General features: G+C 37.7%; 1 protein-coding gene across 2 annotated transcripts in view; it reads right to left on the reverse strand.

The window, feature by feature from the left end:
- Window positions 1-17,121, reverse strand: part of KIAA0408 (KIAA0408 ortholog) — a 23,567-nt gene extending 6,446 nt beyond the window's left edge. The window contains exons 1-6 of one of the 2 annotated variants that reach the window (XM_007421001.3): window positions 16,509-17,121; window positions 14,916-15,087; window positions 8,923-9,204; window positions 6,292-6,600; window positions 3,966-4,045; window positions 2,130-3,390 (exon numbers count right to left, since the gene is read on the reverse strand). In XM_007421001.3, coding sequence (XP_007421063.2) covers window positions 2,130-3,390; window positions 3,966-4,045; window positions 6,292-6,600; window positions 8,923-9,060 — 1,788 coding nt within the window. In that variant the 5' untranslated portion in view covers window positions 9,061-9,204; window positions 14,916-15,087; window positions 16,509-17,121. The remainder of the gene's footprint in view (window positions 1-2,129; window positions 3,391-3,965; window positions 4,046-6,291; window positions 6,601-8,922; window positions 9,205-14,915; window positions 15,088-16,508) is intronic. The other variant, XM_007421002.3, reaches the window with a different exon arrangement.
- Window positions 17,122-18,499: the final 1,378 nt, after the last annotated feature.

Genomic DNA, 18,499 nt, shown 5'->3' on the forward strand with positions numbered 1-18,499 from the left:
TACTCTCTGTACTGATTATATTTTATGTGACTCCTCCTTAGACGTACGTATGTAAATATCAGAACTGCAAATTAAATAAATATTAAATAAAAATAAATATATGCCAGCAGAGGGAAAGAATATCTGCCAGTTGCCTGAATGATTTGTCAACTCTTGCTCTCTTTGTATAGGAAGGAAACAATACTGAGAGTTTCTTCCCTTCGTGACCTCTTACTTCATGATATCTAACTTTTCCTAATGCTGTATTTACAGATACTTGACCAGGAATGCCAGTTCATTTTATTTCTCTGTAATATTGGTTTATTATTATTATTTGTCAAGTCCTTTTAGAACTCAGTTCACCACTAGGTACTGCTGTATCTTGATCCAGTCATGTATTACACATTCATGAACTGGAGAGTACAGCCTCCCTCCCCTTGCCCACATGCATGCACACACCTTTGAGTCTTTTCCACTGACTTCAATGTAAGGAGTAGGAAAATTAATGGGGTAGCTCACAAAGCCCTTTCAGTTGGGATATTGGTCTATAGTATATTGCCCCATGGGAGTGGGCTATCTCAGGGACTATCTTATCCAAAATGAGTCTGTCTGTTCTGTTAGTCATCAAGTGTGGCTTTTATCTGGGTGCCACCCCAATATGAAGCAAGGGGGCACACATCAGAAGACAGGTCTTTTTGGTTGTAGCTCCAACTCTGTGGAACATGCTACTAACCAAGAGAGAACTGGCCCTCTGCTGTCCTGGCTTACAGGAAGCTCTTAAAAACCTTCATGCTTAAGGAGGCCTTTGAGAGCAGCATGGCTCTTTTATTAATGTTTTCATTGCTTTACTGAATTAATGTTTACACTATAAGATTTCCAAGAGTGGGACAATATAGAAGTTATGTTAACAGATAAATAAAATATGTTACCAACTGGAATATATTATCATTTCAGCCTAGTCCTGTAAGTTTATTCACATGAAAAGACAGTTATGTAGTTCACTGTACAACTTATTACAACTGAATACAGTATTTACAATATTTTTTACACATTTACTTAAGAGTAAATATGTACTTGGACCTCTTTTTGTTTAAATACACATAAGACTGGACTTTGCATCCTCATGTATTTGGCTCTTGTTCTGTCTGGTCCTGCTCTGTTCAACAACTCTACTGTCGTTTCAAAGAATTTTGGGGGCAACCTTTGTACAGGAGTAATAATAAACCTGCTCAACATTTTTACCATGATTGTTTATGTAAAATGCATATGAAATACAAGTCTCTTGCATCCAATATTTAGGTTCTAACACCCAGCTACATAGTTTGCTAGATGACCTTGACCTCTCTCTCAGCATAACCCCATAACATTGTGGTGAGGATATAATAAATGAGAAGGTTTGGAGGAACATCTGTTCATCTTCCACCTCTTTATATCTATGCTGTTTCCTCCTACCACTTTCCTGCTTAGATCTCTGCCTACTAGGCTACTTTCTCAGCTCTCTTTTCTTCTCTGTCCACCGTTATTTTTATTTCCACACTTTCTCAGTCCCAGCTGACTAACTGTGGGCACCCATCCTGGGTTTGACTGGTAGCTTTATCTTTGCTTTCTGTGGTTTTTGTTTTTTGTTTTTGTTTCTGATACTGTTCTTTGGGACGGGGGGGGGGGAGTTATAAGTACTGTAAATTAAAACAAATAAAATAATCATGCTCACTCCCTGCCCACACAGTTTAATGGTTAATGGGAAAGAATACATCTTTCCTTTTTCTACATTTAAATCCAGGATGAGAAAATTGGCACTCTGCTCAGTGAACACCAATCAGATCTCAGACTTCTCACTTAATTCATTTCCTGAGTACACTGCCACTCCAGGGATCTAAAGATAGCAGTGATGCCTGAATCTCTACTTGACACCTTGCTGAGCAGGTGCTAAGCCATCAACCCTGGATGTAAATTTGAGATAGGGGTGGAAGCAGAAAAAGATATGATCAGCCCCCATACGTCCTGCCACCAATCTCCATCACTGGAATTCAGATTTAGGTCCTGAAGTCCAGTTCTAACAGCATCAGTGATATACTTCAGAATTCTTGAGGAAGAACATATGTAGTTTAAATAAGCTAAATAAGTGGGCCAATGTCATGTTCAAAGCATACCTCAGGAAATTTCTGCTTCTCTTTTCCATGCTTAGTGTATAGTCCAATGTGTCTCACTGAATTCTTCTGCTGCTCTTGCTTTCCTTGGTCTATCTGGATTACTGAATAATGACCCATTTTTCTGCAGCTCCCCTCAGTAAATTCAGACTCAGACTGCACCTGTTTTTCATAGTTTTTCAGCAACTTCTCAACAACACCATAGTTGGACCTTGAGTCAGCTGATCGCGGACGACCAGATAAATTACTTGGCCTCCAGTCATGTTCATGAAGCATGTGCTGGTAGCTGCTTAAAACTCCATTTAGTTGCTTTTGCTGCCCTTTTGTTTTGACCTCTTTGCTGGGCCGGTTTGAATTTTCTTCCTTCTTTGAAGACAGCTTGGAATTCAAAGCCCAAGTTGTCTCTTCATTTTGTGTCCTGCTGTTCAGACAGTCCTGCAGTCCACAGTGGGCTTTAGGAACTCCAGGTGGCACTAATGGAGTTTGGTTCTGCAGCAAACATTTTTTACCTTTATCTGTATGAAATACAGTTCGGTTGAACTCATCAATTTTTGCTTCCAGTGTTTCATTGCGTTGAGTCTTTCCAGTTTCATACCCAGAATCATCCAGTGTGTCACATGCAGCAGTATAAGGATTACTGGTACAATGTACACTGCTTTGAAATTTGGGATGCTGTTTTGGGGACACCATGTTTGCATCAGAAGAGCACTTCTGGACACCATGTGGGGAAGAGCCATTTTCAGGACCATTTCCAATTTTGCTTGCATCACAAGACCATGCACTGTGAAGAATTCCTGCTGGAAGTTTATGGTCAAGATACTGATTCTGATTTTCTGTAGGCCCACTAAGAGATTTCCATTCATCTGTCACTGCCAGTGGAGCAGCTGGATAAATTAATGGATTTGCATCTGGATGCTCCTGTGTTTTGCAGTTATTTCTATGCTCAGCATGCTTAGCTAATGCTTCAGAAACTTCCGCAAGAGAGCTTGTCAAATGCCGAGAGGTGCTTCTGGGGGGAACAGGAGGCGCTTCTCGTTTTTGCCAAGGCAAAAAGCTGGTTTCCTCAATCCCAGAAAGAGCAGTAGATGGCATCTCCTTCAAACACCTGTTGGTGCTAATCAGGTTCTTTCTGTTATTTTGCTTCTCTGTCTCAGAGGCAGCTGAAGCCAGTTGTGGGTTCTTGTAATGCGCATGGCTTGTCTCTTGGGAAATCAGTGCATTCCCACTTTCAACAGATTCTCCAAGGAAAGGAAACATTTTTTTTCTGTGCGGGCAAGGAAAACAGTTAAATAATAAATAAGTCCCATTGAAATTAACAGAACGTGTTAGTTAGGGTCATAAATCCAGAGATTTGGGGTACAATTAAAGATTTGATCTGTATTTCTAAAAATACCTTTCCTGCCACTCAGAGCAGTGGGAAGTTTTTCAGCAGTCTCTCAGTCACTTCTCTGGGAGGAACAGAATGCTCTTGGAAGGGACATCCCATGCTTATCTTTCATTTATCTAATTATGGTTTACTTAATTAACTCAGTTGGTTTAGTAAGCGCAGCCCTTTGAACCATGAACTAGCCCTGCTGATTGGATTTGCACCACACTCTAACCAATCTAGCCTATATATTATAGAAATATATTATCTTCCCACATACCCATATATATTTTTGTGGGATGAATACTTCTGCAAAAATTCCAGGAGCTTTCAACTCAGGAAACTATTAATTTCACACAGAAAGTAGGGCTTGGGGTAACTTTATCCTCCTTCACTAGAAAAGCAAATCTTTATGTATTTATGGCTCTTTTTCCAATATGGGCCTAAAGTAACAAAAAATCTGATCATTTTACCTTCTATGGTTGGCTTTCTTACGGATTTCTTCTTGGTAGGTACCCAAGTCTTCACTTACTTTGGCAAGTTCTTTAAGAGCCTTTAGAAATATAAATCACAATATCTGAGTATAATCCAATTCCTATAGAATATATAGAATAATTGTAAGCTCAATGGTGCATGTTCTAGGTTAGAGGAAACGCCCAGCAACTGTTGCTATTTAAATTATGACTTTATTATATTTATGATTTTGTGCTACAGTAGTTTCTTGTGAACTACCTTGGTACTTATTGTAGAAAGGCAGGATTTAACTTACTGAAATAAATCAGGAGTAGCTTTCTATAATTTTTGGACATCAGCAAAACAAACAGCATGAGATTTGGAGAATTGTAATTCAAAATATATATTGGGCATCATGTTACCTACCTTGAAATAAATGAGTAAAACAAGCCAGCACACTACATTCTGCAGTTTGCAAATCATGTGCTAACTCATAGCTAGGAATTCTAGAAACTGTGGTCCCAACACAGCAGGACATATGATGGGGAAGACTCACATTATCACTGCGTTGACTTCAGAACACAGGGAATATTCTGAGATCACCATGAGCCAGTAAACACCAATTCTCCAGCACCAATTGGATAATGCAAAAAAAAAAAAATAGTGCTCCAACTCCTCAACTGCCAAGTTCTGAAAATCAAAAATCTCCTCTCCCTTACTCTATGCAAAACATAAATTAAAACAAGTGGTTTCTGCCCCTCCCCAACTTGTTACAATAGGACGTTATACAAGAGATGGTGCTTGTTAAAAAAAAGCCAGACATACCCAAATCACCTTGCTATCATCACTGAGTTGCATAGAAAAGCATCTGAAAATATAACCTCTATTGATATTTTGGCAACTAGGTGTATTTCCCAATACCTGTAACCATGATTGCATGCTGTTATAATGGCTGCAGAGAGGGAAATAAGTGCTGAACAATGGGTTGATGAACACTTACATAACCCTACTACAGCCAAATTCCAAGAATGCCATTTTAAAATGCAACTAGGACCGAACAGACTGTTCTGAATATTTGCAGTTCTTTGCAATCTTTTTCCATGTGTAGTAGCCCAGTTCTATCAGCTTCCTTCTTCTTCTTTTTTAACACCATTCAAGCACAGGGTATTTTCCCCCTAAGCAACTACTTTGAAATAAAATTGCTTACTTGAACCTAGGAGCTGGGAAACAAGGGGAGCCAAGGATTTCTGCCCATAAGCGAATGGATAGCCTACAAACTCTATGACCACAAAAGAAAATACCAGCTTTGTTCTGGTTTTAAATAAACTGGCACAAAGCCAAAAAAAAAAAAAAAAGGAAGAAGATTCAGCATGAGAATCAAGCAAATATCATCTGATCAGACAAATTCAGAGCCAGTTTTGAGCTGTCACAAAATCTTTGTGTGGAGATACTCTCTTTTTCCATTTCTTTTGAGACTTTTTTCCTTTTAAGCATTAGCAGGATTTGATACTGCATAATCATTGACATAATTGTGATTACTGAAAACCCAGATCCTCTTGTTAATTAGGGTCTATAAACTAGATTTTTGCAGCATCACAGTAATGGAGTCTGGTTTACCTTAGTGATAGTAAGGGCTAACGGAGAAATTCCTTTGCATTTTCATGTACAATTTATTAATTTATACATCACGTTTTTATAGCTGCCGATTTCACAAAGCGACTCTGGGTTAGGTTATGAATTCCCAATTCAGATTTTCTAAACAAATTTAGATTTTTTTTTTTAAGTGAACGTTTGTGTTGACTTTCTTGCAATTCACAAATCAGTAGAGAAATGGGATAAAAGAATATAAGGTTAGAAAAATTAGAAATGAGGCATGCATTAGTAACCACGTAATCAAAAAGTATGATTAATGCCATGAAGGGAATACTCTTTTTGACAGAGTAGAAGGTGAAAGGTAGAGGACAAGCATTCAAAAGGTTGGTTCCAAATTTACAAACCCTGGTTTGCATGGAACCTATATAATGACTGCATCAAGTATGAACTGCTTAAGAAGTTCTGATAAAATAACAAAAAACTGGGGAACGTAGAAAAGCATTGATGGACAAATTACTGAAACCTCACTATTTGGGGAAGATATGTTTGGTACAGAAGTCCTAAATTCACATTCATGTAGCTATAGTTAGCATGTTTTCACATTTATTTAGTTCCAGTCAGGACAGTCAGCTGACCTGCTCTTGTTACTTTCCAGTTGGTTTAGAATAGATGAGCTAACCACATTAAGTAAATAAATTGTTGCAGTGGGTTATGTTCAACAACCATTGAAACAACCATTACAAATTTACTCACAATGTTGAGATCCTGAGTGTAATTCTTGGTTGTTTTCAAGTCTACACAGTCTTCAGGTTCCTTAGAATTCTCAAAAGTGAGATGATCTTTTGCAAAAGCATGGTTTCTCCTTTTGTTTCTCACACCTTTGCTTTCTTTTTCGGCTTTGCTGTGCAAACTCTCTTTATCTGGTGAACAACTGTTCAATCCTGGTGCATCACTCCATTCTAAAGTGGGGGAGCAAGATTGTTTCTCTGCCTTGTTATGAATGGGCTTGTTCTCAGAGATATTCATATTGTTTTCACGCCTTAATTTTACCTCCTGGTAAAGCTGGAAAAGAAACAAAAGCTCTCTCACAGATATGCGATCATACATATCTGATGAACACAGTATGTCATCAGTCTTCTGGGTCTGAAATCACTGGTTGGCTGAAATACCTGGAGATTTTTCTTTTCTTTTAAGAAATAGCTATTAAACCAAGGGCTATAGCACATTTCCTTCTCATAAATTACAAAGAAAATCCCAAAACTCTTAAAATTTTGGTTGTGTTTCAAACATACAACACTGGAATGTGTGCTTTCTGCCAACTGGAATGAATTCTGACCAGACTCCCACTATACCCTTAATACTGTATCAGATCAGCTCTCAGACTGAAACATTTCTCAGTTAAGTTGGAATAATTACGGTGGCTACAAATGGGAATTAATGTGCTGAAATGGGACACAGTAATTTGGAGAAATGAATAAGGAGCACATAGTCATTCTTTCAAATCTCCACCCTGGTCTGAAAAGAGAACTTAATTCTAATCCAACCTCCCTTCAAATGCACCCATTCATCCAAAGTAGTTTATATATAAATAGGGTAGCATCCATTGGAAATGCTACGGCAATTCATAAAATGTCAGCATTTCCATGGACAAACAAAATATCCAATGGATGAAGTGTCAGAACTATCATTATGGCAACAAACTTTATTGTGGTTCTATGATCTTAAGAAACTCAGTAGGAGAGATGGACTAGGGGCCAATGCACCTCTAATGTAACACTTGGGATGATAAAGCCATTATTTCAACAGAGTATTTTATTATCAGAGCACAAGGAAAAATATGTTTGCTCTGGTCCCTGAATGGAACAGAAAGCTGGGAAAATAGTAAGCTGGAAAAAAATGTGTGCTGAGTGGTATAAATACTCTCTCTCTCTCTCTCTCTCTCACTGCCCATCTTTAGGTGACCCTGGGAGGCTTTATATCTTGGCTATGACATGTTGATTAGTACAATCACTTTTCTGCTGAACATCATCAATAATTATAGCAGAGCTGACCCAGAATAAAAGTGTTGTGATCTTATGTCACTTACTTCTACAGGCTAGGCATTTTTTTACATGTTAATAAACAAGATGGTCATTGTTTATCTTTGGAAGCAATGTCCATAAAAGTTACATCTATAGTAGACTCAGGACTTAAACTATACCTTTGAAAATAAATAGGTCTGAAGTTATGCATCTTATTTATTTGTTTGTTTGTTTTTTAGTGCCTTCAAGTTAGTGACTCCTGGCTCCTTCAAGTGTTGACTCCTAGCAACTGCCTGGACTAGTCCCTGAAGTTTTTAGATTTCAGAACTGGTTTGCCCTTGCATTCTTCCTAGGGCTGAGAGAGAGCGACTGGGTCAAGGTCACCCAGTTGGCTTCACGTCTAAGATGGGACTAGAAACTCATGGTCTCCTGGTTTCTAGCTTGTTGCCATAATCACTACACCAAACTGGCTCTCTATACATCATTAACAAGTCCCAGATATTTTAATGGGTCTATTCTTCTCATGAATAAATCCAGATCCAACCCTATGTCTAATTTTTCTAAGCAAAGCATGCACTGCTCCTGCTTAATATCTAAACCCAAATACATTTAGCTTTGAAGACTGCTTTGTAATTAAACAATGAAAAAAGTTGGATGAAAGTAATTAATAATATATCAGTAAAATATATACAAAACACATGGCATATTCTGCCAAGAACAATCAACAATTTTGTATTTTCTGAACAATATCTATATAATAAAAAGTTACTTTAAATGCACCTTACTAATCACCAGTTTGTCTGTGCTTATCTGTTCCTTGGTTTTAAAGAACGTGGTTGACATGAAATACAAAATCATATTCGGTTAAAATAATGTTGGGAATGTTGGCTATTAGCTCTATTGCAATAAGTGGTCTACAGAGTAAGATGCAATGGATTTATATAGAAAAATAGGCAGTGAAACCTTTTGAATTATAAAACCAGGTTAGCAATGGAACAAACAGCCTAGAGAGATTACAAAAACTCGTTCCATGGTGGATTTCATTACTGTATGTACAACCACTTTTCAGGAATGCTCCAAAGTAAGATATAGTTAATATATGTCCTCATCTTCATTGTTCTGACTGTAATCCCTAAACGAAGCAGTCAGCCAAAAACATGGCTGATAATTTTGAAAACTGCAGCCTAGAAAATAGCCCAATATCACAATATCATCACCCAGCTTTAGAAAATAGTGGGCTGATAGCACTAACCGATCTATTGCAATCCATGAAAATTTCCCTAAAGTCTTGTGCCTTTTTAAAAGACAGTATCACCATATTAGTTTGGACATTATAGCTGATGTCCAAAATAATCCACAATACCTCTTCTATTTTCTTCTGCATGACCTTCCACTGGCATTCCCATTCTTTCCTTTCACTGTCGAAACGTTCTAACAGTTCCATCTTCTCTTTACTCCAGTTCTTCTCAGTCATATGCTCTAGCTGGGTCTGAAGGTCCATGGTGTTGCTGAGTCAGTAGAGAAGGGGATGTGCCTTCCTCTTTTCTCTTATGAGTGTCTCTTGGAAAGTGGGAATGGTGAAGTTAGGGCAAGCTTTCTTTGTCTCAGATTCCACTTTTCTTTTTTTTCTTTTTTGGTGAGAGGACTGGAGAAAAATAGGAAAAGGAACACTGAAAAACCAAAAGATACTATTTGCATTAACGGTTAGTTACAGGCTGTATTTTACAAATTCTGCTTGCTTTTTTATGTGTTTATTTATAAGATATAAATAACCCTCTCACTACTGGTGATTCTGGGCAGTGTACAAAAGAAATTTTTAAAAATGTAATAAAATACCAAAACAAAAAACCCAAGAGAATCAAAAACACAACCAATACACAATTGAAGCTTGCAATAAAAACCACAAACACACATCACAGAACAGGCTCATATATTGTCCCAGCCGTACATAGGAGAAAAGCTAGATCTTTATAGCTCTCTGGCAGGGCAACAGGGTTGGGGCACGAGATGAAAAAGTAAAAAATTACAAAGCATTGTGCTGGAAACACATCTGTGAAAAGAGACATGTTGGTTTCCGTAATTGTAACACAAGTTGTTTGTGTTTCTGTAACGCAGTGATTCTGTATGTTCACAAGAATTCTTTTAAAATGTACAAAAATATTGGGAATGCAATGTTCAAAAGATACTTTTTTTAATCACCGTTTTGGAAAGCCATGCAAAGTTTGGAAAGCTGTTTTAAATGTCTGGTTTTTAATGTTTTTTAAAATACTGTTTTATATTATTTTTATATATTTTATATTCTGTGTGTTATGTATGTATGTGTATATATGTATGTATGTATACTGTATATATTTAATTGCTGTGAACCACCCAGAGTCATATATCTGAAAAGGGCAGCTATACAAATTGAAATAAGAAATAAATACAATACAATACAATATTTTTAAAGGCATAACAGAAGATAGATAATCAAGCAGTGTTTGCTGAACTCAATTACAAAAGAAGTATGATTTAAAAAGTAGTAAGAATGTAGTAATGTGCAGAGACTGTGGTGATAATGAAAAAAACAAATTGATAATGATTATGGAACAAATCATTTCTAGAGCTGTGCTTAACTTTTTTATAGACAAGTATGCAGTACAATGAAACAGAAATAATCTCTGCAAAAGTATACATGTATCACTGCTGTAAAAATAAGCCTTTGGTCAATGCCCAATTTGATTAATATATTTTCACATTCTAGACTTTTGAAATATTGGAATTGGATTTTTTTTCACTTACTTTCATCCTCTTTTTAAAAAATAAATGTATTTTTTTTAAAAGCTATGCCATATAAAGTATGTGGCCAGTCATCAAATTAAGTATTCTGCTGTTATATTATTAAGCAGCTCCTTAAGAAGAAACAGGCATACATAAAAATACAGGGTATATTCCTGCAAATAAGCGCATGTTCACACTTCAGTGCCTCTTCAGGTTCATGATGTCCAATCTTTCAAAATAACGTGAGGTTCCTAAAGATTGCGGAGCAACCTCTATTTTCCCTCAAGGACTTGGCACTGAAACTAAGGCCTTCACAACCTTGCAGGGCCTGGAATGCTCAAGACGCTTGCCCACCACTATGTCCAGACTGTTGACAAGACAGCCTACAGTATAAAAATAGTGTGTTTGCTAAGATGCTTTTACAACAACACAGTTAATCTCTCTCTCCATTTCCAAACAAACATATATAGAAACATACACAAAGTGTTCTACAACTGTAGCAGGCCAACTTCAGGGAAAACAGTCCCTCCTTCACCAAGTCCACCCACATGTTCTAAATATTTACAGCACAAGAGAAAAATCACATTGGACACATATGTCTTAGCAGTTTTGAAGTATCCATTCCTTCTTAAGAATTTAGGAAATATCTTGCAAGGTGAGACCAAACTTCTTTTCTTTGCAAATATCTCATCAAGCTGCAGATGCTGTTAAACGTAAATTGGCCAGTGAGCTGTTGCTGACCCATGTTCTACCTTCAATTTCTGTCCTACAATGAAAAGACTTGCAAGATGTGATAGTATTTATTCAGTTCAGATTTAATCCAACATGTCTGAGCTTTATAAAAACATCTTAATCTCTATGGATGATGGCTTGCCAAAGCCCTGTTCACACAGCAAGGAATGTGAATTCAATTCACAGGATCATACCCACTGTCCCTGCCTGATCTGCATACAGTCTATAGAATTTATACCCTGAGCTTGCAAGTGTGCAACATGACTGGGTTTGTTCAAAAAGTCTACTGCAGACAGAATGTGGGATCAGTGAATGTACTTCTAATTCCCTATATTGGCCTATTCATTCTCCATGCCATATCATGTGAACAGGAACTAAGAAGGCCTAGACACTTGTTACGGGGAAAAACCTAGTTTTCCCTCATCCTCATCAAGTTGATGGACAAAATCCTTCCTGGCAGCCATGAATAATTCCAGTTACAAAAATACTAACAGGTGCCAACAAAATTACCTGTAATTTCCTTTCAATCTGAAGTATTTTCTTTTTACTCTCTGAAAAGTAAGGGTTAGTTGTCACAAAGAGGAAAATCTGATAAGGCTGCATTATTGTAGTTTGTAACTTTTGGTAATTTTTACATCACTCACGTCTCTTCCATTTATATAGCTTCTCCTGACACTCTCACTGAAATGTTAGATCTATTTTATACAAGGTACATTCGTTAATTTGAGCCAGCACTTGTTGTCTGATGCTACAGAGACCAGCCAAAATGACAGATTGGTATAAGACTTTTATATCTTGGAGAAGCAAATAAAACAATCTCCCAATCTAACTGACACAGGTTGCTCTGACAGTGGGTGACTTGGAAGAAACAACACTTTTGGGTTTTGGGTTTTTGTTTTACTCCTTTGGGATTCCTGCTCTCTCCCCCAGCCTGTGCTAAGGAGCTTCATCACGGCAAAGTTTGTGAACTTCTGATTTGGTTCTTATCTTAGAATAAGATCCTAGGCTGGAGAATTTAGCTTGAAGGTGTTACTGTTAACATTTTCTTTAACATTAATATTATCACTCTGCCATGATACTTTGTTTAGGCAAAACAATTTTCCATTTGTCTCGAATAACAAAAACAACATATCTTTGGAAGCTGCTTCCATCAGAATTAATATTTCACTCCAGGGATTATTTCAGCGATATTATTCATAACCTATCTCTAATATACATTTTGCTTCTTTGTCTCACATCTGTCTCCTGTTATTTTCTCCCTTTTCTTTACAGAGCAAAACTAATCAATCAGGGAAATGCCAACCATCAGATCCAGGGACAGGTCCTTCCATGAACAATTCAAGATATTTTTATATCAATTGAACTCCCTATAATGTTTCTATAAAATGCAAAGACTAAGAAGTGGATTCAACTCTCCAGGGATCTGTAGCTCATTGTTCAGTGACTTGACATCTGATCTGCAACTTAAAAAGGGATGAAGAAAGAACCAGCTTCTTCTATGTAGTCTTCCTGGGATGCTCCATTGTAGGAGGAGAATTCTGTTACTCTATGGAAGCCAAAAATCAAAAGGAGTCTAGTAGTACTTTAATTTTCTTGAAAGACTTAAGCTTTTGTGAACTGCAGCTCAGTATATTAGAGTGGCTAAACTTATATAGGATTTAGTCTGAAATGAGGGAGGGGGGAGGGAAAGGCAGGATGGTTATGCAGATGAAAAATTACATTTGAGACGCTGCGCTTTCTGAGGCACTGGGTGGCAGGCCCATATTTGCATTCAGACAACCTCCCAATCCAAAGCAGATTTTCACAAGCAAAAAGAAACAACAGGACAATACTGCTAATATGGGAACCAGACCATGCAACAAGCCCAGATGTCTACTTTGCCCCCACATCTACATGAACAGCACCATCATAGGCCCCCATAAGTACACACATGAAATTAGAAATGCCTTCACATGCTCTTCCTCATATGTAATATAAGACATCATCTTCCAGCAACCCCCTCTGGATTCTACGTAAGACAAAATTTGTGCATAAAAATTAACGGATGCAAATTTGACATCAGTACTCAGAACAAGTAGTATCAGAGCATTTCAACTTCTCAGGATAGTCTACTGCAGATCTTAACATGACTATTTTGGAAAAATGAGACTACAGCACGATTGAGCAAGAGATTGCTGACTCACATACATCAAATGTTTGGGGCTATCTCAAAAGGTCTCAACAAACACGTTACAATTGTAAATTGATAAAGTAGTTTTAATCTATGTCACGTGTAACCTGCATCTACATAACCATCCTGTCTTCCTCTCCCTTCTCACCTCCCACTTCATCCCAACTGATCCTATCTCAGTTTAGCCACTCTATTTGTAGGTTTTTGGGTTTTTTTCTACTACGGTAGTATCTATCTTGTGGAATGCTTTCTTTTTGGTCCCACATTCTATCATTCCATGGCTAGTAAAAAAGAACTTTTCATGTATACACTGGTCACTGGAAGGCATATATACACCATACGAATAAACTGGATTGAATGACAAAGTCCTTGCAGCAGAACTGTCTTTGAACTTAATTCTTCTCAGAAAGCTCCAGTGGACAGATTTCCCTCTGTAACCCTCAACATCTCTTCAAACTCTCTGAAACCTACTTTTAAAGAACTCAGTGGACAATAAAGGGTGCAAAAATTCTGGATTAATAACTCCCTGCTAATGAAAGGAATTTTTCTTTCTTTGCCAGATCCAATCCTTTGTTTTAAATCTTCTAGTTTAAATTTTCCCTGAATTCCTTTTCTTAGCAATAAGACAAAATGAAAGTTTTTTAAAAAATGCAACCAACAAATAAACTTTACCACTTCTCAAAATCAGGTGGGTTTAGATGGCAACATGCCATTACCTGTGCAATGCAGCCTTTAGGCCTTTATCTGAGGCTCCAGGCAGTGCATTTTTCCCCCTCTTCCAGTTTTGCTACAAATGTTTGCCCAAACCAACTTGGGATTCAGGAATTTTTTTTTTTTAATTCCTGCCTGGATAAATTCAAGACAGCTTTATTAAAAGCAGTGTCACTGCAGGTAACAGAGCTGCTCCAACCTCCCTAGGATACCACACAAAAGGAGACAAGAGAGGTTGATTATTTAAACAAATTATCTTGGCTTCAAGGAACAAGAAGCCAAGCAAAATGAAGCTTCTTCCACTTCTAGGGCCAAGGTTCTAGCTCAGCGCCAGGAACTGAAGTGACGGCTGCTCAAAAACAACTGGCTTAACTTTTCTGTTCTGTAAGCTTGTTTGCATTCCAAATGCCATCTGAAGATGATCATGTGCAACCCTTTCAATATTTTTAATGAGGATCATTTGGTCTTGCTTTTTTATTTTTTTTCAAATGTACAGTATTTGGAGGCTGCTGTATTTGAGTAGATTTGTTCAGACAGCAGAAAAATTAAGAGGATCTCTCTCTTTGGTCCTCTGGCTTGAGTATCTTTTCAGCAGCCCATATAAAGGGATCAGCAGAGAAGCTGGAGAAAAGAAAGTACTATTCAGTGTAGTAATTCAAGGAGAAGCAAAAAATATACCAGTACTATACCACAAACATGAAAAGAAGACATTTTCCTACCAAGTGGGTATTGATCTTTCTCTTGTAAAGCACTCATTAACATATGTATTAAAAAGCAAAAGAACTCATAGCATTTCTAAAATTGTTTGGCTATTTAAATCAATCTCTGCAATGAACAATTGGTTTCTCACTAAGCTACATTTCAGAAAACCACACTAGAGGCAATCAAAATGCAATCAAATTCTGGAACAACATTGCATTACATGTCGCACAGAATGAAAATGACCAGAAGAGGACTGAGGCTCACATAATTCAAGCACTTACCCTATGATAGCTCTTTACCCAGAGGGTCCTAGCAAATTAGCTTGTATCAGCAAAGTTGACATGTGGTTTAGGCAATAAGGTTGTGGGGTCAGAGTCCAGAAAATCTGAATGCCAGTCCTTTTTCTGCCTGGATTCAGTCTGTGGCAAGTCACTTCCTGAGCCTCAGATTCTCCTTGATAAAACAATGACAAGAGTTGCCTTAATCCACTACTGTTTAACCCCAATAAAGCCTATAAGCCAATTTGCACATTATTCCATTTAAACCACTAGAAAACTTATGCAAAGTGTTCCTAGTACTACCTATAAGAGCAGCCTTTTCCAACAAAGGAATGTCCAGATAAATTAGACTACAACTCCCATCATCCTTAACCAGTATCATCAATGTGTAGCTGGGGATGAGGGGTCACAGTTCAATATATCTAGGGGGAATTAAGTTGTAGAATGATTGAAGCACCACACTGACTTTCTCTAGATAGCCTGTTGTCTGTTCATATTACTGCTATCATATTTTGTTAACTGTTTCCTGGGGACTGAACCTCAAGCTTGATATTTATATACAGTGAAACAGCCCAGAGTTTAATTTTGCCCCAAATGCTGAAGTTCGTTTTATGGTGAATAAAATCCTTGCAGGTCCTTTGCTCCGTGCCTCAGCTCTGTCAATCTTGTCTTCCTTCAGAGACTAGACTCAAAGGTCTGTTCCCTTCATACATATACTGCAAGAAAAACTTAAAACAGTGAATCCTGCCAAGCATAAATACACCAGGAGCATGGATACATGGCTTCTGCATGCAAAAATCAAGAATATGCCTGTAATCCAAAGTCATTTGTCCTGAGGAACAGTAGGGCATCTGTCCTTTTGCTGTACTGACACTTCAGTGTGTCCTAGACAAGGTCAGGACCTCAAAACTAATGCAGAGTTTCCAAGAATGAGATCAGTGTCATCTGCATTGTTCACGTGTGCTTCTTCTTCTCCCTCCTCTCTCTTCGCTGAGACATACCAACTTTCCTTAAAAACACCATGCGAGGTACCCTTTTACTCTCCTCTCCCTCAACACACACACCAATACACACCGATCCAAACAGTTTGAAATACATACTCTCTGGAATATGGAAAGCAGCTACTAAAAATACAAGGCAGTGACATCAGCTAAGGAGGTGTTATATTTTAATGGAGACGACAAAGTGGGATGCCCAAGACAGCTATCAGATAAACAGGGTCTTCTTTTGATTTATAAGCAACTGCCATTCAGCTCTGCCAGATTTTGAGCTCACAATGCAAAACAATTACTTTTGATCACTACAACAGCACTACTATTGTGCATACATGTCCAAGAAACTTTCATGCTGAGAAACCTGAAAGTCCATTTGAAACTAGGCTATCATTATTGAGCTTAATCTTTCCCTTAAAAAGCCCATTTTTTACAGTTACTACCTCTATTCAAAGCCAGAGGAACTAGACAGATGCAGAAATAACTTTTGGGCATTGCATTTGCATTCCTACTTCTTTTGAAAATATTCCAAATGTCCTCAATGAAGAAATTGGAATGATTATTTTTTGGGGGGGAAGGAAATGAAAACAAATGATAAACCTACCCTTTGCAGTGGAAGAATCCCTTCCGTCCAAGTGAAACCAGCAGTGAAAAGAGGGAGGTGAGAAAAGGCTTTCCAGTTCTGAAAACAATGATCCTTCAAAGAGAGACGAAGCATCGGCTTCTCTATCAGGAGAAAGTCCTTAGAGCAATATTAGATCGACTTTGCAATTTTTGCAAACTGACAAACAGTTCCGTTCAGCATCATCCCAGCACTGGTTTCCACATGACGTCAGCACTCAGAGGTTGGTTTTAAAAGCTCTTCCAATCCCAAGTCCTGTAACCTTAGATCTTCTCATATTTTACATAAACAACTCCATGTCCAGGACATTTTTAGGTTTTATAGTAGAGCCCAGTTCTTAACCTTGCCAAAGCAGCCAGTGTAAATATAAGAGTTATGACAATAGACAGTTTTAGATTCCTTTTATAAAAGACACTTGCCTTTTTCTAACGGCACGCTACAGCATGTATATATAATATGCTTTGTTGAATCAAACTGCACAAATGCTGCTGCTGCCGCTGCTTCCCCAATATTGACAAATATTAGCAAACACCGGCTGACAGAACGATTAGTTTCAAATGAAAATCAAGCCCAGCTTTCTTCTTGCCGCCTATGCAGAATGAATCCTACGTATGCCTCTCTTTAAAGGCAATTCAACAGCTGCAGCTGCACTGGAATGCAGTGACCCCACCTCAGGATGGGGGCGGGGCTTCAGCCAGAACACAGAACTTTTCTGGCTGCCTTTGGCCAGCTGCATCAGCTCAATTTGAAAAGACAGCATCGATACCCAAGGAACCAAGCAGTTAGGCCTCTACTTTACGGGCAATTTGTAGATCTCATTTTGGAACAACAGTTTTATAAGCGAATTACATGCTATCAAGTCAGGACCAACTTCTGGTGATGACAATGACTAAATGCCCTCCATCTTGACCTGTATCTAGTGACAATCACACCTGCTCCAGGGATATCCCTGTGATATCCCTAGTCTTGTCAATCAATCCACGTTATCTGTCATCTTCCTCTTCTCCCCTTAGCCCTGCCAAACTTAGTCATTTATTTTAGTCTATCATCTACTCACAATACATGCCCCAACACATAAATTTCTTTTTCTGATCATTGCCTTTACTTCATTGATTGATTCTTCTTGCAGTCCATAGTATGCTTACTAACCATCAACTATTTTTCTCTTGTTCTCAAAGTCCAGCTTTCGCACTGGGGAAAAACATTTATTTAACCATTCTGATATGTTGTCATGGAAATACCCTTATCCTTCATGCTCTTGTCTAAGTTTGTCATTGCTTTCCTTCCTAAAATTAATTTCTTTACTTCTCCAGCATATTGCCAGTCTTAATATTTTCTCCAGTTTCAGAAAACAAAACTATCTACTACTTTTACTTCTTCACCATTACTTATGAATGCACTAAGCATGCTAATTAACAGTACCTTTGCCTTCTCTGTATTTAACATTAACTGACATTTTACATTCCATTTTTATTTTCCTAATGTGCTATGTCTTATTTTCAGCTAATGAAGTAGTATCATCTGCATACAATTTGCCAGTGTTTCAGCCCCCCTGCTTTAATTCCAGCTGTCATCTCTTCCAATTTTAATCTATTTGCTGTACATTTTAAAAAATATGGAGACAATATACATCCTTATCTCGGATCTTTTCCTATTCAGAATCACTGGTTCTCCAAACTCATTTATTACAGGAGCTTCTTGTTTATTGCAAGGGCTCCTCAAAAGAATAATCAGAGGTTCTGACATACAAATTAACCTTAATATGTTCCACATTCTGGAATGTTTGATACATCAGGCCTTGCTGTAGTCAGTAAAGCAAAGGTAAACTTCATTCTTAAATTCTCTTGCTGTCATCCTTATCCATCATTAACTATATCATCCTGTGTCTTTTTGAAAAACTGCTTGTTCATTTTGCATTTCTCTCTCCATATATAAATCATTCCTTCTTTGTAAACTTTTAAACAAACTTTTGG

This window comes from Python bivittatus, unplaced genomic scaffold, assembly GCF_059951505.1.
Source record: "Python bivittatus isolate LINGU-HERP-01145 unplaced genomic scaffold, Pbiv_v1 ctg000020_np1212, whole genome shotgun sequence".
NCBI classification, from domain to species: Eukaryota; Metazoa; Chordata; class Lepidosauria; order Squamata; family Pythonidae; genus Python; species Python bivittatus.